General features: G+C 45.8%; 1 protein-coding gene across 1 annotated transcript; it reads right to left on the reverse strand.

Moving 5' to 3' along the window:
• Positions 1-722: 722 nt before the first annotated feature.
• Positions 723-26,032, reverse strand: LOC128335597 (sodium/hydrogen exchanger 2-like). The gene is made up of 8 exons (XM_053274141.1): positions 25,849-26,032; positions 15,370-15,833; positions 13,121-13,371; positions 11,619-11,836; positions 7,024-7,220; positions 3,005-3,094; positions 2,124-2,194; positions 723-891 (listed from the first exon to the last, which is right to left on the reverse strand). Exons 1-8 carry the CDS (start codon positions 26,030-26,032, stop codon positions 723-725), a joined length of 1,644 nt encoding a protein of 547 aa, XP_053130116.1.
• Positions 26,033-27,020: the final 988 nt, after the last annotated feature.

A 27,020-nucleotide genomic window follows, 5' to 3' on the forward strand; every position in this document is an offset into this window, starting at 1 on the left:
CAGTCTTTGAAAGAAAACCTGGTCTTGTGGTAGCAAGCATTAATTGTCCTCTTTGCTAAGCAGGATCTGCCTTGGTTTGCCTTCAGATGAATGACTACATGTAAGAGCTGTAAGATATTCCACTGCTCTTTGGGGACAGCTCAGTGGAAGAGCATCTGCTTTGCATGCAGAAGGTCCCAGGTTCATTCTCTGGTATCTCCAGAGGGCTGAGAGAAATTTCTGCCTGAAAACTTGAAGAAGCTGCTGCATCAGTGTAGATAAAACTAAGCTAGATGGACCAAAGGTCTGACACAGAATAAGGCAGCTTCCTATGTTCCTATATTCCATACAACATTCCCATGTTTCAGGTGTGCGTCATGAGCCTCGGGAGAATTCTACTTTTGATACAGGCAAAAAACAAACCAAAATCAGTTCTAATATCTGAATCAACTGATCTTGGTTTATTCCAACTAAAATAATTATCTAGTTCTACTACTGGTGTCCATGTGGAGTTGAAATGGATACTGTTTGAACTGATCCTTCTTCTGCCTCAAAAGGTACAATAGGGGTTCTCAAACTTGGGTCTCCAGATGTTGCTGGACTACCATCATGCCCAGCCCCACTGGCCAAAGGGATGATGGGAGCTGTAGTCCTACAACACCTGGGGACCCAAGTTTCAGAAACCTGTTTGACCTAATTATATGGCAGCTTTCCGTGTCCAGTAAGAATGCTACAAAAATCACTTACAGCAACGAGCTATGAGATGGGCCACAGATGAGCTGACCAGCTTCAGCCAGTTCAATAGCATGCTTCCTCTCCAGTTTCTCATACAGAAGCACAATGCTTGATTTGGGCTGTGCATATTCCCGGAGCAAAAACTTCTGGAGGTATTTGCTATTGAAGTATTCCAGTCTGAACAGGAAACAAAAGAGAATTAGGTACTACTCTTCTTTGTTCAGACAGAATAGCTTTCACAGTCTTACCTAACCTATGGGGCTGGGGGTGGGGTAGAGACAGGAACCTGAAAGATCTAGATGAACTGAGTATGAAGCGGCAGAAATGACCCTAGGGATGCTGAAAGAATGGATCAGTATTCTTAGTCCTGGACTCACTACTGATCCCGGCTCAGTAGGTCCCAGACTCACTGCTGTTCCCAGAATTCACTGTTGATCCAGGCTCTTCAAAGTGGTGTGGATGGGATTATAAAACTTTTAAAAGCAGTGAATTGTGTGGAAGCAAAGCAGTGAATTGTGTGGGAGCTGGGTAGGATGGGTGCGGCCAGCCCACATTCTGACCCCAGGATTTTATCAAGGGTGGACGCAAGGGTGGATACTATGCAGGTCCTACCTCCCACCCAGTCATTCTCCCCCTCACCTACTTTGATCTTTGCAAACATGTAATTGCCAATTGGGACTGCACATAGTTCTCTTGACTGGAGAAGCCAGTTTAGGATCGTGAGAACAGCCCTATAGTGTTATAATTAATAATAAATAAATAAATAAATAAATAAATAAATAAATAATAATAATAATAATAATTCAATTTCTATACCGCCCTTCCAAAAATGGCTCAGGGCGGTTTACAAAGAGAAATAACAAATAAGATGGCTCCCTGTCCCCAAAGGGCTCACATTCTAAAAAGAAACATACGACACACACCAGCAACAGTCACTGGAAGTACTGTGCTGGGGGTGGATAGGGCCAGTTAAAAAGCAGTGAAGGTCTTATCAGCAGTAACCAGGCAATTTAGTGTTTGAAAAAAGGCTTTTTGGAGCCAAAAAGCTGTCCTCTTTGGTGTGTGTGTGTGTGTGTGTGTGTGTGTGTGTGTGTGTGTGTGTGTGTGTTTGGCAGGTGGGGGCCCACTGTGAATCTGACACTAAAGGTCAGTAGTCCTTCTTTGCCTAGGAATAATAATCTTTTTTAAATATAGCTTCTGGATAATCAAGTCTTACCTATTGCTTTTCAAGAAAAAGGGGGAAGAAGAAAGAGAAAAGTGTGGTTCCTTATGTTTGCAAAAGTTACCTGTTTTGTAACACAAGGATGGAGGGCTGAACTTCCCTAGTGGGGAATTTATAGAAACAGAAATCAGATTTGTGAGAGTGTTTCCCCCTCCATTCTTACACACGTTCTTGGCAAAATCCTTACTTGTCTTTCCAGTAATACTGTCCCCAGTGTCCTGATATGTCTTCTATGCCAGCCAACAAATGATCCAGAAACTAAAGAGAGAGAGAGAGAGAGAATTTTGCTATACATAGATGCATTGTTGTTGCATACAAGGTGAACTCCGGGTGGTAGTATCACATATACGCAGACAGAACAATAATACATTTTTGGCAAAGCACACAGAGTTCCAGTACACACGCGCACACACACACACACACACACACACGCACACACAGCAAGCAGTGTCCATATTAATGTTAATTGCATAATGCAAATTATTCAAGCAGTGTGTGTACAGACACACACACACACACACTGCCTGCATAATTTGCTTTATGTAATTAATATTGCATAATATTAGAATCTTGCACACATTTATTCCTTCTTTCTTTAGAAAATGTCCCTTTCTTTAGAAAGCTCACAGCAGTGCACATATTAAAATATGGATATAAAAACAACAAAACCCAATACAACAGTGTGAGCATCCCCCTCTTGACTGCCATGCCTGACTTAACAGTTAAATGTCAAGTTGGAACTAGATGATGAAGCAACTGCCACTGAAAATAGCAGTCACATATCTACTTTATTTGTTTACTACACCTGTATCCTGAAGGTACCTGAGCACTCTACATCAGGGATTCTCAATGTTGGGTCCCTAGATGTTATTGGACTTCAACTCCCATAATTCCCAACCAAAGGCCACTGGGGCAGGGGATTATGGGAGTTGAAGTCCAATAACATCTGGAGACCCAACATTGAGAACCCCTGCTCTACATCATCTCAGGTACTGAGGAGTCAGCCCCTCTGAGACTCTGGTCTGAAGCCATACAGCACTTTGAATTGCACCCAACATATTAACTTACTCGAATATGGATCTGTTCTCCCACAGTGGGGGTGCTTTCTTGTTTTCTAGTAACATCTAACAAGTCAACTAGGGGTCTGATGGTCATGCCCTGCAATGCAAGAGAGAGAGAGAAGTACAAACTTCTTTCAAAAGTCTCTGTTAATCGCACAGTGACTTGAAACAACTGTATCTTGTAGCTTTTGCGATAAAAAGTAAAGGAGGTGATAGTCCTGAGCTCAATGGGCGTAGTCATTTCAGAGCGTCAGTGCTACTGCTGTAAAGTCTTGTGACTGTTGACCATGTCATCTCATATAATGAGGGTAAAGGAAACAGAGTAGGATCAGTGGACACTTTTTTCTGATAGAGCCCTGACATGTGTTTAACAACTGCATGACAAGCAGATGTTAAACAGGTGAACCATCACCTCACATTAGGGCAGTTTTCATGATCATTAATAGGTTAGTCACAAACTACAATTAAAGGGTATCTCCTGGATTCAAGCAATAACCAAAACACAATAAGAATCCAAAATTCAATAAACATAATATCAATCCTCTAAAAAAAGTAATGACAAAAAGAATCACAAATATGTATCCAGTTATAATATAAACATGTAAGTGTCCAAATTTCCTACCTAATTAAAAAACTGCTAGATTCATCCATAGATATATTATCTACCCTAGGCACAAAAACTGATTCATTTATAAAACATAATTGTATATATAGGAGATGCAATCAGATCCTTCTCAGAGAAACAAAGGAATAAATAGGAGAGCTCTTTCTCACGATTATGTGAGAGGGCTACCGGGCGGGCAACGGGGAAGCTTGCTCAAACAAACCATCCCGGCAGACAATCTGTTAGACAACGAAGGCGACAAATAGTTATATACTGCTCCTCAACAAAAGTTCACCAAGTGGTCTACACAGATATAAATAAATAAATTAAAATGGCTCCCTGTCCCCAAAGGGCTCACAATCTAAAAAAGAAACGTTAAGATAAACATAAGCAACAGCCACTGCCTCCAGACGGTCACTGTCTTTCCCTGGCAGCACAGAGGGTTGGGGGCCAGGAAATGTTGTCCCAGCCCCCGGAAATCCCCTAATGTGTGGTGCATTTGCCGGATCACCCCAGCCCTAGCCAGGAACTTGCTCCTGTGTCAGTGCTGTGCAGTGCCGAGGCACAATCATTTAGAGCACTTGTGCCCCTAACATTGGTTAATGGGCAGGCCTCTTTGGCGGGTTTTCCCCCAAGGCCGCATGGGCTGCCAATGGTTCTTACGAGCAGCCAAGACCAGGCTTGAATTCCTTAGGCCGGTCTTGGCTGTGTGTGAGAACAGCCTCAAAGTCTTCAAATAAGAAAGTCCTAATGAATGCCAAAAAGCTAGTAGTATATTGCTTGTATAGAAGACAGTCAATATGTTCTCAAACTGGAGCCAGACATGTTTCAACCCTATAAACAGGGTTTCTATATTAGACGGTATATAAATTCAATAAATAAGCTAGGAAGGAAGGTCTTCTTCAGGGCTTGAAAGTTAGAAAGATTCACTCTTCCTGCATGAGGTTCAATGATCCATGAGCATAGAGATCCTGTTATCATCTAGTAACAATACTCCAGACCGCTAGATATAGGTATGACAAGCATCCTACCCAGGTTTGAGAGCTGCGTGCACTCATGTTTTTCTCTTCCTAGAGAAACAAAGGAATAAATAGAAGAGCTCTTTCACGATTATGTGAGAGAGCTACCGGGCGGGCAACAGGGAAGTTGTGTGAATTAAAAATATGGTAGGAGCAGGGGAAAGTGATCAAGTGAGAGGTGGCCTCAGGCTTCGATAGCATCATCTTACCCACCACTTTTACTCAGCACATTACCAAGGTAGGGGGAAACACCACTGGAGCCTGCATCTCCCACCCAATCACTTCCTCAGACTCCTACCTTGTTTTTAACTCACACACAATCACAAAATGGAAGTGTGCGCAGCTCCTGAACTTAGGTAGGACACAATTAATGGTTGTGAAACAGCCTGATGTCTCCATGTTGTCAAAAGCTGGTCCTGATTCATTTCTGCTTAGCCTATAGCAGTTTCTATTTCACCCTGATAAAAGATTATTTCTCACTTCCACAAGAGAGGGCCATGGGTTGTAATCATGTGTTGTAATCAAATAATCAAGGGTTTATTTATTATTATATAGTGCCACAAGATGGCACTAGAATGCAAAGAAATATTATTTACATTAATAAAATATTCATAATCCCCCCGCCTTTCTGTCTCACAGCTGCTCATGCAGTACTTGGGGAAAGCCTTTGTTGAAGAATCCACAATAAGGACACCACCAGCAATCAGAAATTCAATTGTAACCAGCAAAGGAAGGAACAAACATTTCAGAAGCCACTAACAATACCAGCCACTAACAACACCTTCACCTAAAAGGCCTAGTTGAAGACAGATCATCTGGGAGAGAATCTATGTGGTCACTAAGAGTGATACCAACGTGATGGCACTTAATCAAATCAAATCAATAATAGCAAGCAAGCAATCTTTATTATGGCCATAGACCAGCATAAAGGTGATTACATATTAAGAGTAAAAGTAAATATTAGAAGCCTAGGGATGAGTGACACAATACAAGCATATCATAAAGGACTATAAAAATCAGGGGCTGGGCTGGGGTGTGCTGCTTGAATTGGGGTCCGGGGTGGGTGCATCACACACTTATGCCTTTAATTTGGTTGCCTCCCTCCAAACGGAAGCTGAAGTGGGGAGGGGTTTCTTCATTTCCTGCAGTGCTCGAGCAAGCAAGCCCTCCCTGCCTTGGGTGTGTGTGTTTTAGTGCTACTTAGGGCAGACAAAATCCACTGTAAGTCCTTGTTCTTAATCTTCTGGGTGCAGAGCCCTATGTGTATATGTGTGTGTGTTCCCCCACTTTGCTTCCCCCAGTGCCTTCCTTAGTAAGAGAGGTGCTGCTTCCTTAGCCCTGTGTTTTGTTTGTTCTCCCCCCACCCCCCAGCAAAGCGTCGCTTCCTCACCCCAAAGTTTTGACTACACAGTGATTTCCTTGGGAGCTGAGGGGAAGAAGGTAAGAAGCTGGGGGCCCCAATCCCAAGTAGCTATTGGGGCAGCTGTGCAAGGAAGGGAGTAGCAGCAGCAGGTAGACTCCCCACCCTGAGATACTGCACCGGAATGATAAGGCAAGGTTTCCTGTTTCTGTGCTGCCAACACACAGCAGAGAAAGATGAACTCACGACTCTTTCCTGCTCTGTCTGCTGTTGTCCCAAACAATAATCTTATGATACTCGAGCTTTTATGTCACTTTTCTCTCTTGTAAGATTTACATAGCTTTTAGGTGGAACAGCTTTGTCTCTTTTACCCATTGTATGCTTAGAAGCATATCTATTTCTTTGCCCTTGATTTTGGAAGCCCTTCAACTAGAGCAGGGGTTCCAAACCTGTGGCGCTCCAGATGTTGCTGCACTACAACTCCCATCACCCCTAGCTATACTTTTTGTGGCTGGGATGATGGGAGTTCAGCAATATCTGGGGTACCACAGGTTGGGACTATGGTAACTTTAACTATGGTAAAGTTATCTGAAAGATGGGTATCAGATTGGACGGGGGGGGCACACTTTCAGTGCTTGCCCTAGGCGCTATTTTCCCTAGATACGCCTCTGCTTCCGGCAGGAGTCTCTCCCTGTCCTACCTGGAGATGCTGTCAGGGATTGAACCTGGGACCTTTTGCTTACAAAGCAGATGTTCTACTCTGCGCTACAGCTCCATCCCTAAATCCCCCAAAACTGTGCCTGATGCTGCCATCTCATCCTTCCTCATGGATGCCCTTTTATTGCACCTGATTTAGGCAACAAAGTAACACCATTTAAAAAGTTACACCATTCATTGAGGAAATGCTCAGTATCAGTAGGTGTGTACAAATTTGCACAACTGCATTGATGTTTCTTAAATATTGAGTCAGGTGTATGTCCTTTCCAAAATCCAAAACTTTAAAAAAAAAGTCTACCCCAAAAATAACAACAATGTATATTTACCTGCACAAACACAGTAAAGAGTATGACAACAGTTGTGGCTGCAATGAAGAGCTTCTTCCTTGGAAAGTCAGGGAGCAAGAAAACCAGAGAGAAACAGATGGCACCTCTAAGTCCACCATATGCAATAATGAACTGATCCTTGGAAGTAACAGTATTCACATGTAATCGGTTTATGATGAAGGTCAGTACAAGAACTCCTGAAACAAAGGAAGCAGGAAGGCATGAAGGGAAGTTAAACCAGTAAATAAGAAGTGGGGGGGGGAGAGTATGCTCTTCTATTTCCTAATATTTATTTATTAAATTATACTCTGCTTGTCGTCCAATTGTCTGAACTCCCAAAGTGGCTCACGCTTCTATAAACCATTGCATGCAAATGGCATGTAGTATGTATGTATGCAATACATGCTATATATGTATGTAGTATGTGTCTGTATACATACAGACACACACAAGCATGGACTTGCTACAAAATATTGCAGTATATCCCTGGTGTGCATGTGTTACCTGAGTCTGTGCCTAAACATAGTGGAAGTTTTAGGTACCCTTCCCCCTCAGAAGCAAAAGAGACTATGACGGTCTTGAGGGAGTATTTTTCAAGAGAGTTTTATTTTTCTTCAGAACCTGCTTCTCCCGCTCCTTGATACTGAATTCCATTAGCTACACCCACCGGACTGTCTTCTAAGAGCCCTCTGAGTCTGTGAACAGAGGTGCAGCTAGGTAATTTTTGACCACAGCCCTAATGAAGGGGGGACTACAAAATAAGCATCTTCATTCACCACAAACCCACAGATCTGGGTCAGAGTGCATTTTCTTCAAAAAAAAGGCTGGGGGGCGGGGGCGGCATGCAAGCCCCAGTGGATTCACACAACTTCTTGAGCATTCACAAACTAACTGAGACACAACACATATCCCTTGCTCAAGCACAAAACCAATTTGAACATATAGTGTATTTGTAAGAAAAAAATTAAAACCACAAATTCATGCAGACAAACCAACTTGAGACATTTTTTTGAAAAATGTCAGTTTATTCAGATGTAACAGTTAGTTCCACTTTCACTATGTGTGAAGTACTCTGTGGACAGGGATAACTATTTCTGACAGCTTTACTACCAGGGAGGGGGATTCATTAAAAATCACAGGATTAACCAATTTCCTTGCATTAAAAATACACCGAATCCTGCCATCTTGGGCTATGTGTGTCCAATTTCAGAACTCTAAACCCAGCCAAGGAGGCAGGGAAGCATATTGCATTTTTTTATGAAAACAAAGGGCAGATTCTTTCACATGGGGGTGGAATGATGTTCCAAGCAGGTGCTTCAGTCCCAGAGATTTTTGTAATTTTCTGCCAGGAAACAAGCCACCTATGAAACTTTTTTGAAATTTAAAAAAGATCCAAAAAGTATTAAAAATCAATCGATTGCCCAATCTACTTTGAAGTCAATACACAATTGATTTGACAATCAATACAATCTATACAGTTACAATCCTGCTACCCTGTCCTACATCTACAGTATGCCAAATATCTAGGTCAAGCCATTCCAGAAATAAGGGGGCCTCATTTCCCTTGGGGTGAGAACATGGACCCCAGATCACATAGTCCTGGGGTCCAGGCCTAATTACCATTGCCCATAATCGCTGAAAACCAGGCCTGCTCAATTTAGGCCCTCCCCCAGGTGTTTTTGGACTACAATTCCCATAATTTCCAGCCATAGTGGCCAATAGCCAGGGATTATGGGAATTGTAGGCCAACATCTGCAAGAGGGCCAAAGTTGAGCAACCCTGCTGTAAACTGTGGATTCACACAACATTGGGGGCAGTTTGTTTGTTTGTTTGCTTGTTTGCTTGTTTCTTTGTTTATTACATTTCTTTATCCCGCCCCCGCCATCCAAAGGCGGTGAACAACAGGTAAAATACTACAACAAACAGGATTTAAAACAAACAGGTTAAAACAATATAAAAACAAATCTAAAACAGTTCAGAGCCATTTAAAACCAATTAAAAATACATAAAAGCCATTTAAAAACCTTGGAAGTCCAAGCCGAACAAGTAAGTCTTAAGGCTCTCATGAAGGCCAACAATGAGCCCAGACTATGGATATCTGTCGGGAGTCATTCCATAAGCCTGGAGCAGCTACAGAGGAGGCCCGGTTCCAAGTTGCCACCAGACGTTCCGGTGGTAACTGGAGACAGACCTCTCTGAATGAGCTCAACGTGCAATGGGGATCATACAGAAGAAGACGCTCTCCAAGGTAACCCAGACCTAAGCCATTTAGGGCTTTAAAGGTAATAACCAGCACTTTGCATTTTGCCCAGAAACATATCTGCAGCCCGTGAAACTGTTTTAAAACAGGCATAATATGATTGCTCTGGGTTGCCCCAGAGACCATGCTAGCTGCTGCATTTTGAACTAACTGAAATTTCTGAACTATGTACAAAGCAGCCCCACAAAGAGCACATTGCAATAGTCAAGCCTGGAGCTTACCAGCTGATACGCCACTGTTTTGAGATCATTCTCTTCAAGGAATGGATGCAGCTGTCGAATCAGCCAAAGCTGATGGAAAGCGCTCCTGGCCATAGCCTCCACCTGGGATACCAGGGTGAGGCCGGGATCCAAGAGCACTCCCAAGCTGCATACCTGTTCCTTCTGAGGGATTGTAACCCCATCCAGGACAGGGAGACAGACGTGGTGGCAGCAATTGGACTACCAAAGGAGTAGTTTAAGTTTTAAAGGAACAGCCTTTGCTGAGCAAACATGGAGGAACATTTAGCATTTTTATTTCCCCCATGTGGGCTTGTTTTGAGACAAAGGCTGGGCTTAAATTCACTGCACTAGGCCATCTTCAACAATTTCCCTGCTAGATAGAAGCAGCCAAGTCAGGCAAGGATCCACAGAGCAAGAGGTAAGTCACACAGCCCCAAGCAACCACATCCTCAGGCAGGCATCACAGACTGAAACTGCTCCAATCTAATACTGCAGGAGGGATTGCTGGACGAGGGATTCCTTAATAGACTGTGCAAAAACAGTGGAGTCCAAGTCGGCCCAAATACAAGATATTTTGTCTGCAACAGGGGTGTAACTATAGGGGGCAGGGGGGGCACGTGCCCCGGGCACCACCCCAGCGGGTCACGTGGGGGTGCCAAAAAGTAGCTTCCCCCCCCCCCGCTGCCCACCTGGATCGCCCGCCGAATGTGCCGGCGGGCATGCGGGCGGCAATTCAGCGGCGGGTCACCCGCATGTGGGCGGAGCCAGCGTCGCTTCCCAACTGCGCAGGTGCGCCAGGCCAGAAGGCAGGCTCGGCGTCGCTGCCTGCACTCCGCGCTGCCGCTCGGCCGCTACAGCTACACTGAGGCCATACCATCGCCGCCAGGCCAGCCACCACACCAGCCACCGCCACACTCGGCGCAGCGGGCGACCCACCGCCACCACTCGGCGGGCGACCCGCTGCCGCGGCCCGCCACATCGCTGCCGCTGCACGCCACCACCGAATTGCCGCCACCACCGGCAATTTGCTGCCTGGGGGGCACCGGCGCCGGTGCCGGCCCAGGTACATGGGGGGCGGGGGGATGCCATTTCAGGGCGCTTGCCCTGGGCACCGTTTCCCCCCGATACGCGACTGGTCTGCAAAGGACCGATTAAAGGCATGACAGCAGGAAATAGTCTCCAGGGACTGGTTTGAACTGGAAAGAGCCTGAATTGACTGCTAATTTGTGGTAGGAGCTCTTCACAACCCCTAACAACTCTGCTGAACATGAACTTGCAGAAGCAATGCGTGCAGACCAACATTGGGTTTTGCTGCACACACCACTTCCGCATAAACTTTCAAATGTGCCCTATGCTGTGTCCTGTCAAATTCGAGCCAGGTTCTCCTCCACTTGCTTTCCAGTCACCTACCTTGATGCTTTGAGCAGGGAGGGGTTGCCCCCTTAGGTTTCTTTCCTTCCAATTTTTGTGAAACTAATGAACATGCAAATTACCCCAAGTCTGGCTGAACTGCCCTCTCACCCACAGGTGTTCCAATTATGCATCCATAAGGCTCATAACATGTCCAGCTGTTTCAGGAATAGCTATATTAAAGAGCGCAATAAAGCTTGCAAAAAAAAAAAGAATATAAAACACTACATCCAATTTAAAACCAATGCCAGCTGACTGTTGTGCCTAAGTCATTCTGAAAAGGAAGGTCTTAAAGAACAAGAGAGGGAGCCTAGCAGACTTCTCAAGGAAGGGAGTTGTAAAGGGAGGGAGCCACCAAAAAGAAGGCCCTGCAATGTACAACTCTCATCCACACATCTGCAAACAAAATAACTCAAAGACAGGTCTTCAGTGATTATTTTAGAGTGCAAGGAAAACATACAGGCAGAGCCAATCCTTCAGATAACTGGGACATAAACCATTTAGAATTGTATGGGTCTAATAAAAACTTTGGTATGGGCATAGAAATGGTATGGGCATAGAACAGAGGTTCTATTAAGGTTCTTTGGTGTAACTGGGAAAATGCCCTTCTAAAAGCACAACAACAATGTAAGCTTAATTTAAGGATGCATAATGTGGGTCATGGTGCCATCTTGGAGAGGAGGAAGTCGTTTCATCCTCTATACCTAGTGCTCTCCAAAGAAGACAAAATATTACGGTGAAGCAAATGTACGGCCAGCTCCATTCATGGTTGTCGCCAATGGTGGAGACCCCGAGGAAGATGAAAATGAGGGTGTCGCTGACGCTGCTCCACATCTTCATGAAATATTTAATGGTTGTATGTGACTTCAGGGAGATATTGGCCTCCACATAACGTTTCATGCCCATTGCACAAGCAATTATTCTGAAAAAAGTAAAACAGAGCAATTTGGAGCAATCCTTTCCACTGTAGGGTTTTATTTGGGGAGCAGTGTATGCTTAACACAGGAACATAAGACCAAGGATCTGACTTGTTCTGAGTCAGACTCTTGGTCCAACTAGCTCAATATTATCTACACTGACTGGAAGCAGCTTCCTGCAGTTTCAGGCAGGTCAGTCCTACCTGGAGATGCTGCCTGGGCTTGAACCTGAGACAAATGCTCTTCCACTGAGCCATGATCCGATCCCCTAAGGGGAATATCTTACAGGGCTCACATGTAATCTCCCATCCAAATGCAAACCAAGGTAGATCCTGCAAAGGGGACAATTCGTGCTTGCTGCCATAAGACCAGCTCTCCTTCCCATGTGTACATAGTACCAAAAAACTAGGGAAAGGGGTTTTTCCCCCCCTTCCCTTCCCCTAGAGGGAAGGTTGTCAACAGGCTCATTTTCTCTCCTCATACTCCTTGCAAAGTTTGAAAAGGGCAGATCAGTCCTGAAGAGCTGCTCAAATGGCAGGGGCAGGAGGCATCTTGCTATCCTGCTGGTGGTGCCCCACTAATCTGCTGTCTGAAGCGAGCACCTCACTTGGTCTCATGAAAGGGCCACCCTTGAGTAAAATTTGGCAAGAAATGTTCCCACAGCAAATACAAACAGGATGGTGTTTGCTTGCACTGACGTCTTTGTTATCTGATCCTCAGATGATTATGTGATGTCTGACTACACTTGAAATATGTCAGATCCACAGTTCTATTTAATACAAATGCAAGAAGGATGCTTTTCTTCCTGGGGAAGAAAAAGCTTTAAAAAGCTTTTATGTTTTCTGTTTGTCTCAGGAAACAGGCGCTAGCATAATAATCCTAACAATTATGAAGATACTTTTTGGGTCCTGATGGTTTTGGCCTAGGGAAGAGAACCAGTCTTGAGAGGGAGAGCTGGTCCTGCAGTAGTAAGCGTGGAAGCCCACTTTGCTAAGCTGGGTCTGCCTTGGTTTGTATTTGGATGGGAGTGATATAAGATATCCCCCTGGAGAGATGCTCAGTGATAGAACATCTGTTTTGCATGCAGAAAGTCCCAAATTTAATCCCTGGTAGCATCTCCAAATAGAGCCAGGAAAGACAGTTGCCTGAAATCTTGGAGACCTGCTGCCAGAGTGGACACTAGTGAGCTAGACGGACCAATGGTCTGCCTGTGTATAAGGCAGCTTCCTAGGTTCCAGTTCAGTATTTAGCTACAAGCTTTAAACACCCCAATCCCTCATTTGACTTACGCTACAATGCCTGAGAGGTGGAACATTTCTGCAGTGAGATAGGATAAGTAACTGTAGAGGAATACAAAAAGGGGCTCAATCACTCGGATATTTTTGGTAAAGCGTGTCGTGAAGGCAGCTATCATGCCGAAGAAGAGGCCAACCAAGACCCCCCCTATTCCGACCACAAAAAACTTCCCAATTCCTGCAAATACATCCATTGTTTTGATGGAGGGCATCTCGCAGAAGGATCGGAAGAGCTTGTACAACACCTAGGCAACAAAACAGAAATGGAGAAGTTTAAAGGATGGAAATATATCTTTACATGGTATGAACATATGAAGCAGAAATGGTGATGAATCCAAGATCTGTTATTCTTGGTAGGGCATTTATCAGTTTGTTACAGTTGTTAACAGCTAATCTAATCTAGTGTAGCAGTTAAAGGGTCTGAGCTGTGAGGCATGAAATCTGGATTCTGGAAGCATGTGGAAGCACTTCCTGGTGTGGCAAAGAGGATGCTGATGAACTTTGGTTCATCAGGGCTCCTCTTCTGATTGTCTTTTCTACAGTTCATAGCTCACTGCCACGAGGATCTCACTTGCAGCCTTAAGCAAGCCATGCTCTCTCAGTTATAGGGCACTTCTTTAACATTCCAAACATTTCTGTAATCTTCATACACTATTTCTATAATCCTTAGATCAGCAATAAGAGATTGCTCATTAGTAGTAGTAGTAGTAGTAGTAGTAATATAGACTTTCCTACAATGTTGCTCAAAGGATTACTGAAATAATGTATATGAAGTGTTTTGTATATTCCAAAGTTCACTCACAAAGTGCAATGTAAATGCTAAATATTATTATATAACAGGCAGAATTTCAGCAAGTAAAACTTACTTCCTCTATTCTATGTTCTGTTTCAACCATGAAAGGCACAAGCACTCAGTCAGCCCAACATTCTAGCAACTACACCACATTGTCATTCGTTTCACAGGACATTAGGGATATGCACAAGCCGGTTCTGCACCTCCTCTGGGAAGCACCGAACCAGCTCAGACACCAGTGTTCAAACTGGCTGGATGAGGCAAGGAGCAGTTCCCTTAAAAAGCAGGTGAGGAGCTCCTTACCTGCTCATCCCTGCCCCACCACTTTTTCTGTCAGCACGCATGCCGGCCATGCACATGCTGACACCACATAGACTGCAGGTCCGCACACCTGTTTGGAGAGCAGTTGCCGCTGGCGGGAAAGCGGCAGTGTCGGGAGAAGCAGGTAAGGTGTACCTTACCTGCTTTTTAAGGGAACCACTCACCACCGTGCTGGCAGGTGCACGGATGGCTCGTGCACATCCTTACAGGACATATTAGCAAATCTATACAGGTGCAGACATCACTCCTTCCCTTCCCCTGGTTTTCAGACACACACACCCTCACTATCTTGGTTACCTTCCTCTGAACCCATTCCAGTCTATCAATGTCCTTCTTCAAATGCAGTTCTCAGAACTGGATGCAGAATTCCAAGTGAGGAACCAGTGCAGAATACAATGGAACTAGCTGAAACGGCACACAGCATCTGCGCCGCTAATCTCTCCTCACCGCCCTCTCCCCACTTCCGCCCCAATCTATTCCCCATCTTCACCCACTGGCCACCACTCTCCCCCCTCCCAGCCCCCATGCCCACCACAACAGCCCCAGTTGCTGCGCCAGCTTCCACCCGGCCATTTTCGGGAGCCCACCAACACCTGCCCAGCCGGGCTCCTCTCGGCGACGTGGCTCAGCACCCCCTGCCTCCTCTCCTCACCCCCTTGGCCTCCTCCTTCGGGCTCCTCCAACCCCCAACCGACATTGCCCTCAGTCTCGAACTCTCTCAGCATGTTGTGAGAGTTCCACCGCCAAATCTCGGGCACGCATGGTGCCAAGAGGATTAAATATGGCTGTGCAAGCATTTGAAACTAAGTCCACCTCTAACCACTATACCACATTGAAAACCATTATTATTATTATTATTATTATTATTATTATTATTATTATTATTATTATTTCTAAACCGCCTTTCCAAAAATAGCTCAGGGCGCTTTACACAGAGAAAGAATAAATAAATAAGATGGCTCCCTATCCCCAAAGGGCTCACAATCTAAAAAGAAACACAAGATACCAGCAACAGTCACTGGAAGTACTGTGCTGGGGGTGGATAGGGCCAGTTACTCTCCCCCTGCTAGAACCATGGCTCTAGAAGCACATTTTGGTGCACTTCAGGTCCCCAAAAAGTGGCACTTACAACGCTTACGGCATCGTTGAGGAGAGATTCTCCAAAAACCAAAATGTGAAGCTTTTCATTGACATGTATCTCTTCAAACACTGACAGGACAGCAACAGGGTCAACAGCGGCAATCAGACTGCTGAACAAGAGGTTGTGGAGCAATGATATATCACGGAGCTGGAAGGTTTCCATTTGACATATCCCGTAGAGTGAGAAGCCAATCCCAAAGACATTCCAGATTGTTCCCACCACAGCATATAGGAGAATTGTCCCAATGTTCTCAAAGAAAGGACGGCTGGGCATGAAGTAGCCTGCGTCTAGGACGATGGGCGGCAGAAGATAAAGGAAGAAGATGTCACTGTCCATGACAGGGGGTGACTTGTCATTCAGGCCATAGATGATCCCTCCCATGATGAGCCCCACAAAGATCAGTAAACAGCTTTCAGGGACTACCGAGGGTAATTTTTCAAAAAGGTGGAAACCTGCCAAGGGCAAGAGGCATCATTAATGGGAAACCAAACACATCCAGAAAGAGCACAACCTACATGCCTTGAGGCTTACAGAGAAATCACTTGGAGGTTGATACTGATTCCTAGAGACTCCAGGCCAATACAGAGTGAATGTATCCAGTACAGAGCAGGTGGAGTGCATTGTACAGTAACCATGGTATTCAGTATACAGTAACCATGGTATGATCATCCTTAGTATGAGGATATATATTTCTATCTGTGAAACGTTGGAGGGTGTGCTAGTTCCACATGCCTATGGGTGGGGTTTCTCAGAGGCCTGCCAGCATTCTTCATAGCAAACCACTTTCAAAATGGAGGGCCAGGGCCTGCCTTTCCATGAGGCAGGGTCAGACGGTTGCCTCAGGCAGGGGTGAATACAATGCCAGGATATTTCAAAGAAGGGCTTTAGGGCTATTTCTTATTTCAATCCCTGTTTCTATTGATTTTCACATTGCAATAATCCATGAGTGGCTCTGGAATATGGTGCATCTTTCCCCACATAGTCTAGGGCAGGGGTGTCCAACTATGGACCTCCAGGTGTTCCTGGCCTACACAGGAGGCTGTGACACAGAACACAACACAGAAGCTACTGGCCACTGTAACTGGGGATGGTGGGAGTTGTAGGCTAACAACACCTGGATGGCCACAGTTGGACACCCCCAATCTAGGGACATATCAGGAACACAGGAAGCTGCCTTCTACCAAGTCAGACCGTTTGGTCCATCTAGCTTAGTACTGTCTACAGTAACTGGCAACAGCTCTCCCAGATTTCAGGCAGGAGTCTTTCCCAGCTCTACCTGGAGGTGCTGCCTGGGAACTTGGGACCTTTTTCAGGCAAGCAGACATGTGGAGTTATGGGACTGCAGAAATCTCCATTATACCCTACGAGGAAAATCTGAAAGACGCATAACTTCATTAATTCTTTAAAAATCAGCCCTTTGCCAAATTCCTCTGAAAAAATTGTGGTAGCTTCCTTGTACCAACTGGGCACTACCACCAACCACACTCCACTCTGGGCCACAACTCCCCCACCCCCACCGCACGTGAAACTATACTTTTCCTGAAACCTCCATCATACCCTATGGGGAAAATCTGAAAGATGTGCAAACTTCAAAAATCAGCAGTTTGCCCAATTCCTTTGAAATTTTTGTGGTAGCTTCCACTCATTGGGCACTATAACCCCCACCCACTCTTTTGACCATGTGACCCATTTTTTAATCTGAATTAATTCAGATTCAGATTCGGATTAATTCAGATACAAAACAAAATGGGTGAATCACCAGGCTTAATTTCAGACAAAATACAAAATGGGGTTGATTTGGATTTGGTACAAATTGAAACAGAAAAGATACAAAACGCGCAACCTGGCTACCTTGGTTTATACCATGTCAGACCATTGGTCCATCTAGCTCACAGTTGTCTACTCTACACTGACTGGCAGCAGCATCTCCAAGGTTTCAGGCAGGAGTCTCTCCCAGCCCTACCTGGAGATGCTGCCAGGGTGTGAACCTGGGACCTTCAGCAGGAAAAGCAGCTGCTCTACCACTGAGATATGGCTCCATCCACTAAGGAGAATATCTTCCAGCACTCACATGTACAAATATGAATTTGACAAATATTTATATACCACTTTCATTAAAGGTTCCCCAAGCGGTTTACATAGATACATACAAAAATAAAATGGCTCCCTGTCCCCAAAGGGCTCACAGTCTTAAAAAAGAAACGTAAGATAGACACCAGCAACAGTTATTGCAGGGATGATGTCCTGGGGATGGATAGAGCCAGTTGCTCTCCCCCTGCTAAATAAAAAGAATCACCATGTGCCTCTTTGCTCAGTTAGCAGGAGAAGTTTAGTTTCCTTTCCAAATGTAAACCAGAGCAGACCCTGCTTAGCAAAGGGGACCATTTATGCTCACTGCCAGAAGATCAATTCTCTTCCCTGAACTGGACCCCCATCCACCATGGAAGCCATCCCAACACACACTGCTGCCTCAAAGTCACACTGTCCATTTCCCCCTCTTTGTCCTCCTCCAGTGCCTGACCTGGATGAAGAATGCCTCTACCACCACTGCCTGCTGGCGTAGTCTGAGAGTGCTTGCATGTCTCTGCCTCAGCAGCATGGCTTGAGAATTCCAAGTGCCCACCCGCAGATGGAGGAGGCGTCATACTGTCCTTTGCCTCAGGCAACAACATGATTTGGACTGTCCCTGCTGAAGGGTTTCGATCGTGTCTAGTGGTAAGGCATGGTGGAAGCTGCCTTATACCATATCAGACCTTTGGTCCATTTAGCTCAGTATTTCCTACACCACGGATTCCCAACCTGTGATCCTCCAGATATTGCTGAACTACAACTCCCATCATCCCAGTTACAATATACTTTGGTTGAGGATATGCTGAACTACAACTCACTTTATCCTCAACCAAAGTATATTGTAACTGGGATGATGGGAGTTGTAGTTCAGCAACATCTGGAATACCACAGGTTGGGAACCCCTGGTCTACCCTAACTGGCAGAGGCTTTACAAGGTTCCAGACAGGAGTCTTTCCCAGCCCTACTTGGAGATGCTGTCAAGGAGTGGGCCTAAGACCTTCTGATGCTCTGCCACTAAGCTAGGGCCCCTAAGGGATCTTATCTTATAGTGCTCACATGTAGCCTCCGATCAAAATGCAAACCAAAGTGAACCTTGCTTAGCAAAGGAAACAATTCATGCTTGCTACCACATGACCAGCAGGTAGACTGCTGTTTCAGGACAAATCGTGTTCATAGTTCTACTGTGCCTAACACAACTCTCGGAATCCCAGCCTAAGTATCAAAATAGCTCCAGTTATGTACATTTTAATAGCTGCCCATTAAATATCTTTCTGTATCTGTGATGTGGTCAGCTAACCACATGTAGACAATGAACAATTTTTAAAGAACTGTGGATTGTCTGTGTTTCCAAAAAGCTTTCAAGTGCCCATAATCAGAGAAAGCATTATTATAAAGGATTCCATTTTTAATGTACACTGATCATTCTGACTTTGAACAAGCAGAAAATGTCGATATGACCTTCTGAACCCCACCCTTGGTACAGTTGGCCAACGCGGCCTGCTGTTTTGTGCATCTGAATAATAGCTAAGAAAAAGGCTTGCCATCTCATTGTATTTGGCTATTTTACCATTCTTGAGAAATTTAATGGAGCTGGGGAGGAATGAACTTTTTTTTTTTTAAGGACAGCAATTAGGGAACTGTTGGGTAGTTGCTTAAGACAGAACAATTATGTTTACTGTTTATGTTGGATGTCTTTTAACCTCCCTGAATGATTCATAGGATATTAATGGTTCATCTGTAACTTTCATAGCAATTAAGCAAAAAATTTCCATGCTCCTTTCAAAATGGCATTATCATTTGCAACTGTAAATCAACGTATAATATTTGTCAAACTGTCCATGCAGGGTCACTGAGCTACAATATACAACACACATATGATGGGGCCATAGCTCAGTAGAAGAGCACCTGAGATCTCAGATTCACTTCTTGGCATCTCCAGGTAGGGCTGGGAAAGATTCCTGCCTAAATCCTTTGAAATTTGCTGCCAGTCAGCATAGACAATACCTAGCTAGATGGACCAATGGTATGACTCAGTAAAAGGCAGCTTCCTATGTTCCATACTGTGATATAGGGTGCTTCACACCCACCCCTTACTGGATTGCAAGGCTTGGTTATAAATCAAGCCTTCCCTTCAGACTGGCAACCACAGGGTTAACCTTACTTAACCTTTACTATGAATTATTACAAACATGGTGGATTCTTTTGTATGTAATAGACTAGTAGATTCTTTGATAGGCTTTGAGGCTATTCTCACGACCAGCAAAAATTGGGCTAGGAGAGCCTAGCCCGAAATTTGCTGCTTTACACAAGCCAGGTGAGCCCAATGGTTTACAAGTGGGTAACCCGCTTGAGAAGCCCTCACCTTAGCCCAGGTTAGCGGAGCGAGCGCTCCACTAACTGGGGTTAACAGATAGTGAGCTGCTGTGGCGTGGCTCTGTGCCGTAGCAACTCATGAGAAGAACCCCAACCGGGAGACTAAAAAGCAACCTCCCACCTCTGGGGTCTCTCCAGCATGCTCTGCGCGCTCACGCAGGGCATACTGGAATATCTAGGGGCTGTGTGGCCCCCAAACTCCCAAGCCCCCACCGGCTCCATGACAGAGCCGGCAGTCATGTGGGTGGCTGATCTGGCCGCCCAGGCAGGGCTTGCTAATCATCTGCGGGAAGAGCTGGCTTAGCCTGCTCTCCCTGCAAACTCTTTCGTGATCTGATAGCAAACTGATCGTGAGACCTGCCTCACTGAATATGTAGTGGGTTCTTTGGTATGTATGCTATACTAAAAGATATAGAACAGGGAAGTGGAAAGGAAGGGGTTAAAGGATAAAAGAGATTGCAGTCAGAGAAAAGTTTCAGAGAGGTTGCAATGAACAAACAGAGGCAGATCATGGATGAGGGTTAAAGAAAGAAGTCAGGGGTGTAGAACAAGCAAAGTTAGAGCTGAGATAAGGAATAGGGCTAAAGAAACAAAACAAGGGCAGAGAGTAGATAGAGTCAGAGTAAAGATCCAGGAGAAGAGGAAAGAGGTGGGAGAGGCGAAAGAAAAGACCTGAGTACGTTTGTATAAAGGAGGAAGGATGACCCGCTCTGAGGGAGGAAACAGCTAAGCAGGAATGAAGAAAGGGGGAAGGAAAGAGTTAAATGATGCAAAAGAGAGTGAAGGAAATTGACTACAGAAAAAACGGCTTCTTTGACTGTGGAGGAGAATGGCTGCCCATTCTGCCTGCCCAGTATGACTACCCAGTGAAGGATAAATCTGGGGCTGAACTTTACTAGAAAGTATGAGTGGAGGAGGAAACAGCTCCCTGGGCTGTTGGAGCCTGCTTTGGAGAAGGGGTTTGAAGCAGGGCCGTCCTTAGGGCAGGGCGATCGGGGCAATTGCCCCGAGCCCCACGCTATCACAGGCCCCATTTTGGGCACACTGCAGTGCAGCCTGCCCTCCTCTCTCCCCCAGTCTCAGCCAGGTATCTTTCCCCTGCGCAGCCCAGCCGGAGTCCATCTGTGCAGCCCAGCCAGATCCCATCTGTGTGCAGCTTGAAAGGCTCCCAGGCAAACTACTAGAGCTACGTCTCTCTCTGCCTCTCAGCTTTTCGGCACATGGACAGGGCTTCCAGAGAGGCCTCCATGCAGGGCTCCCTGAAGCCTGAAGCTCAGGAAAGAACGGCTGCTGTGACGGCTGTGGGGATCGGAGGCCAAGCGGCTCCTGGAAGTTCCAGGATAGCCGCTCGAGCGCGCAGGGCGTCCTGGAGAACCCCCTGGCTGGGGGTCTACTAGTGTGTCACCGTGCACCGCGGTGACACACGAGCAGAAAAATGAAGTTAACGGAGTGCTCGCTCTATTAACCGGAGGGTGGTTTAGACGGGCTAGCCATCTTGGGAGCACCAGGCTCACCTGCGAGCCCGGTGGTTCCCACGACCACTGGAAAGCATAGCCCGCTTTCCAATGGTTGTGGGAATAGCTTCATTATCTGTCTGTCTGTCTGTCTGTCTGTCTGTCTGTTTGTTTATGAACACAACCCAGAAGGTCTGAGAACTGTGAAGCATGTGTTGGGCTTTTTATTTTTATTTCTTTACAAATGCATTATATGTCCAAGCTGGTTGGACATGTCAAAAAACCTCACTCACACTATTTACACTGTATGTCATCAATCAGTATTATTCTTTAATGGTATGAAATCTTAAGGAAGCCCTGCACATGCTGATTCGCCCCTAGCCCTGCACCCTCCTAGGGATGGCCCTGGTTTGAAGTTACCTGGAGGTTTTTCACACACGGTTTTATGCCTTGGGGTATCTGAAGAGGGAATCTGCTTCACAGCAGATTTGCAAGATGTTTACTTCGGGGAATTAGTTTGACAGTTCACATAGCTGTTCACATAGCCCCTCCACACACTCCCTGGCAGATCTTTTTCCTGTGCACTCGCATCAACCTGGTCTGAGTTTTCCCTCCAACACACAGGAAGAGGCAAGAGAGCTTCTTTTTTAAATAGTAAAGAGCAAGAACGAGCTGTCAAACAGCTGGATCAAACAGCAGGATGTTTAACCCTTTCCTTTGTGAGTGACTGCCTTCATCACATAATGCCCCCCCACACACACACACACACCAGGGTGGCCAGAACCTAAGGGGTATACTCGTGGGTCAAATGGGCCGTAAGCCAGAATTTTGCTTTTAAAAAGCCCAATCTGGCCACCTAGACACATACAGAGAGACCTAATTGAATCAGCCTAGACAACAAAGGGCTAGATTACATCCATTCTGCATATCTAAAGCCTATGAGCTGTGGCGCAGCCTATGAGCCCCTGGTGGCGCAGAAGAGCCCCTGGTGGCGCAGTGGTAAAACTGCCGCCCTGTAACCAGAAGGTTACAAGTTCAATCCTGACCAGGGGCTCAAGGTTGACTCAGCCTTCCATCCTTCCGAGGTCGGTAAAATGAGTACCCAGAATGTTGGGGGCAATATGCTAAATCATTGTAAACCGCTTAGAGAGCTTCGGCTATAGAGCGGTATATAAATGTAAGTGCTATTGCTATTGCTATTGCTATGTAAAACATAGCAAAGCACACATTTTGCAGCCTGTGCTTGTGTTTAACTCAGGAATTCCTCCTTCCCCCTCCCTCAATAGAGTCTCACCAATCTACAACACACACACCCAGCGCTTGCAACTGCAAATCACTTAGAGCAGACCATACCCAAAACAGCTGTCAAATTCTCCTTCACTGTTTTGTAAAAACTCCGATTTACTGGCATGATCACCCCAAACATAACAGAGAAAACTGTGGGGCATAACACAAGCCCTGGGTTACTTTTCAAAAGCCTCTGAAACAAGAGGATTTTAAAAAACTGGACATACTTTGGGCTAAGCCAGAATTCGCAGCCTCCATTCATGGAAAATCAAAGTCCTGTCTGTCCTGGTCCCTGATAGCCTGCAGGGAGGTCAGGGTAAATCCAGCGAATATGTGGACTGGCACACTCCAATCAAGAGTGGATTCGCAATAAAAGCCCTGTGTGAAAAGCCTCCAGGAGAAAGTAGCACAGAACAGAATGAAACCAAAAGGTTGCATAAAACCTTCTAGCCTAATCTTACAAACCACAAGCGTATGCACATGCATCCAGAGGGAAGGGGAGGGGTAAAGAGGAAAATTATATGACCTGTCTGATAAGAAGGCTGTGTTTTTCCATGGCGAAGCTGGGGTGTGATAGATGAAGTAGGTAGCAACCAGGGCTGCCCCATCCACTAGGCAACCTAGGTGGTCACCTAAGGAAAGCAGGGAGGGGCGCCAATGGCTGGGTCATATGCTACCAGCAAGCCAAAAGCAGGGCCAGCCCGCCCCTTAGGTAGACCTAGGTGGCCACCTGGGGTGGCAATCTGTAGGGTGTGCTGTTACACACACACCCCATGCCCACGGGTGTGCATACACACCTCCCATCATCTGAGCAAGCGGGTGGGTGAGTGAGTGTCTGCTCCTCATCCCTGTCACCCATTTGCTCTCCTCGCCACTTCCGCTTGCTGCTCCTGCCAATGCCAGTACTTCTGCGTGACAACCTTCTGCAGCCTGTTATCATCTCGTTGCCACATCCTGTGGATGCCACATCCTATGCCTGACACGGCATGCCCAGAAGCAGCCAGCAGTGGCAGGAGAAGCAGGTGATTCTCTTTAGTGAGTTGGGAGAGAGCAACTGGCCCTATCCAGCCCCAGTGCAGCATCCCTCCAGTGGCTGTCACTGGTGTCTATCTTATGTTTATTTTTAGATTGTGAGCCCTTTGGGACCAGGAACCATCTTTTTTTATTTTTTATTTCTCTATGTAAATCACTTTGGGAACTTTGTTGAAAAGCGGTATATAAATATCCGTAGTAGTAGTAAAGGCAACAGAATAGTGAGGTCAGCAAGTGGGCAGGAAGGTGATAGAGACACACACCCCACCTTGCCTCAATGATGGAGACTGCCTGCCCACATACTCACCCATCCGGCATCTGCTTGGATGATGGGATGCACCCACCTGCATGGGCTAAGGGGTGGGGGTGGGGCACCAAAGCCAGGCTTCGTCTGGGATGCTCTCAATCCTTGGGCCAGCCCTGATGGCAACAGTCTGGGATGAAACCCAGGGGCTGTGTAAAATGAGCAGACTTGGCTAGCTATCCTTTAGGGGAAGGAAGATGCTTCTGGAAGTAAAGGCTGGGGTTCCTTGGCTGTTGTTCATTGACATTTCCAGTGTGAAGACAACGTACTCATTTTAATTCACAAGACAAGCCCATTAAGCAACCAATACAACCATCCAAAGTTGCAGAAGAAAATTACTTCTTCATCATCATCACCACCACCATCATCAACATCATTGTCATGTCTCGGCATTCATTTTATTTATATAGCCAAAGTCTAGGGCTAAGGTCTAGCTGTAGAAAGCCACATCCAAAATTAAATCTTTGCATAGGCGGGAGATGCGATAACCGTAGAGCTCCACTAAGTTGAAATGTGTTTTTACAACATTTTTCTCTGATAGTGACCAACGTTTTTCTCCAATAGTGACCAACCAAACACTTCTGGGGAGCTTTTGGGCATGGCTTGGGGGCAATGAGGCTGTAGCCCAGTGGTAGAGCATCTGCTTTGCATACAGAAAGTCCCAGGTTCAATCCCTGGGAAAGACTCCCACGTGAAGCCTTGGGGAGCCACTACCAGTTAGTTAGAGTGTGGACAATACTGAGCCAGATGGACCAAGGGCCAGTTCAAAAGATAGCAGCTTCCTGTGTTTCTGTGTACCTCCCTGTTGGTCCTAGCAGCATTTGGTATTCAGGCTGTTCTGACAATGGCCAAAACCAGACTAAGTAAGCCAAGCCTGGTCTTGATTGATCGTTAGAATTGCTGGGATTGCACCTGATCCTGGCAGCACTTCAGCCGCAAACCCATCAAAGAGGCCGGCCTCTTAAACGGGGTCAAGGGATCAAGCGCTCCTGTAGCCCTGTTTTTTCCCCCCGGATGCTTGTGGCTCAGGCTGGGATACTGCGGGACTCTTGCCCATTGCTGGTGGGAAACCCAAAATGCACTGCGCAGTGCATAATGGGATTTCTAGGGGCTGGGACGATGTGTCCTGCCCCCTGCCCATGGAGATGCTGCCTGGGGCAACAGAGGATCGTCTGGGTGCATGCTCTGCACACCCAGCTCCTTCGACAGATCATCTCTGGGGAAGGGAAGTTTAGTGAACCTTCTTTCCCGCCCACCAAGCCCTTCTCACGGATCATGAGAAAGGGCCGATTGCCCCTGAACCAGAATCAGAGGAGGTTAGAGTTGGAAGGTTCTGTGATGGCTTGTCCAGCAAATCCTCCAGTGAAGGGGAGCTGGCCACTGTACAAGGCAGACTGTTCCACTGCACAATAGCAGTTGTGGTTAGAAAATGCCTCCTTGGGTCTAGCCTGAATCTGCTTCCTTGCCATTTCAATCCATTGGTCCTAGTCCTGCCCCCAGAAACAACAGTGAACCAGTCCACTCCTTCTTCTTTGTGAGAGCCCTTCCAATATTTGCAGCCAGCTCTCAAATCCCCCACTTGTGGTCTTCCCTTCTTCAGGCTACACGCACTCCGCTCCTTCAACCATTCTACCCAGGATTTTGTGTCTGGACCCCTCCCCATATCCCCATCTTTGTTGCCCTCCTCTGATCCCAGATATCATTTCATTTCTGATACCTAGCCCCCCCCTTTAATTCTTTTTACTATGAACTTTTTGTTTTATTTATCCACTTTGCACCGGATATTACTATTAATAATAATAATTAACCATTATTTCTATTAGAGTCATGTCCAATGTTGTCTCTCACCAGTGAAATATATATATCCCTCTGGACAGCAGTTAGAAACCACTCTTTTAAAGTAATGTCCCCACTTCCTTCTGTCTAGAAGTAAAGTTTTGAGCATACCTATTTTGGCCAAAGACGCCAACATGATCCACAAAGTTATTTCAAAGGGTACTTGGACGTGCTGATAGTCCAGAGAGAAAAAGACAGGGTGTGGTCCAGACTCATTCGCCTGATTCTCCTCCAAGTCAAGATCCTCAAGAGATGGCACCATCACAGAACTCTGGAGTCCAGCGATGACTGGCATCATGAGGAGCAGGGGTCCCAGAGACCATCCTGGAACAACTTCCCAGGCCCATCCAGGAACCAGTCTCTCCATTTGCCTCTTGAAGATGTCTCTGCCTGTGGAATTCCAGTCTGGCTGGCTAGCTGCTAACCAGCTCTTTAGCCGCTTCTGCTCTCTGCCGTTGTGTTTTGGAGCCTGCTCTAGCTAATGCATCCTGTAGCCTGCTCTAAATGACATGGAGGGGTGAGCAAGGAAATAAAATCACTGCCGGGGACGATGCAGCAACTCCCCACTTCCCTTCCATTCAGCACAACACATCACATCTTATAGCAATGAAGTCCACAAGTTAGTTCTGTGTTACGTAAAGACCTTTGTTTGTCCTGCTTCTACAGCCGATCAATTTCATCTGGTGACCTTTTGTTCTAGTGCTTTGAGAGAGAGAGAGAGAGAGAGAGAGAGAGAGAATAATTTATAATTGTTCTCTCCAGACCACATTTTAAAAATCTGTATCATATTCACCAGGAGCATCATAATGGCTTGCGGTGCATGGAGCATGGCTATTGGGGAGCACTTGACTCATGATTTGGGTTTTTCATTGCGTATTAGAGCCAAGACCAATTTATGTCTGGGGTTAAAAAAAAATCCACTTTTTGTGTTGGTTTTTTGGGGCAAATTCACACTCGCAGTAAAGCCTTGCAGTAAGCCTCACAGTAAAGCTTGCTGTCTGGGAAAGCTCCAGGTTAGATTGAGAAAAAAGCCTGCCTGAAGCCCTGGAGACCCACTGCCAGTTAGAGTAGACAAAACTGAGCTAATTGAACCAATGGTCTTCCTATGTTCCTATCTTTTTTAAAACCCCACCCCTCCAAAAAAAACCAAAACCACTCTGCCACAATTGGAATTCTTTGTGCTCAAGTTATTCTCCCCAAAGGAAGGTACAATGAGCGTTTTTAAGGTGCAATTTCTAATATATGTATAGAGAATCTAGGAAATTGTATCTGTTAGTCTGAAA

This window comes from Hemicordylus capensis, chromosome 11, assembly GCF_027244095.1.
Source record: "Hemicordylus capensis ecotype Gifberg chromosome 11, rHemCap1.1.pri, whole genome shotgun sequence".
Classification (NCBI taxonomy): domain Eukaryota; kingdom Metazoa; phylum Chordata; class Lepidosauria; order Squamata; family Cordylidae; genus Hemicordylus; species Hemicordylus capensis.

Bases quoted from the DNA above. Each gene is read 5' to 3' on its own strand.
- LOC128335597 (XM_053274141.1), bottom strand. From the start codon at position 26,032: ATGCCAGTCATCGCTGGACTCCAGAGTTCTGTGATGGTGCCATCTCTT. The intron at 13,372-15,369 runs GTAAGTGCCACT...TTTGTTGCCTAG, and splicing joins TCAACGATGCCGTAAGCGTT to GTGTTGTACAAGCTCTTCCG. The intron at 3,095-7,023 runs GTAAATATACAT...CTTGCATTGCAG, and splicing joins TCTTTACTGTGTTTGTGCAG to GGCATGACCATCAGACCCCT.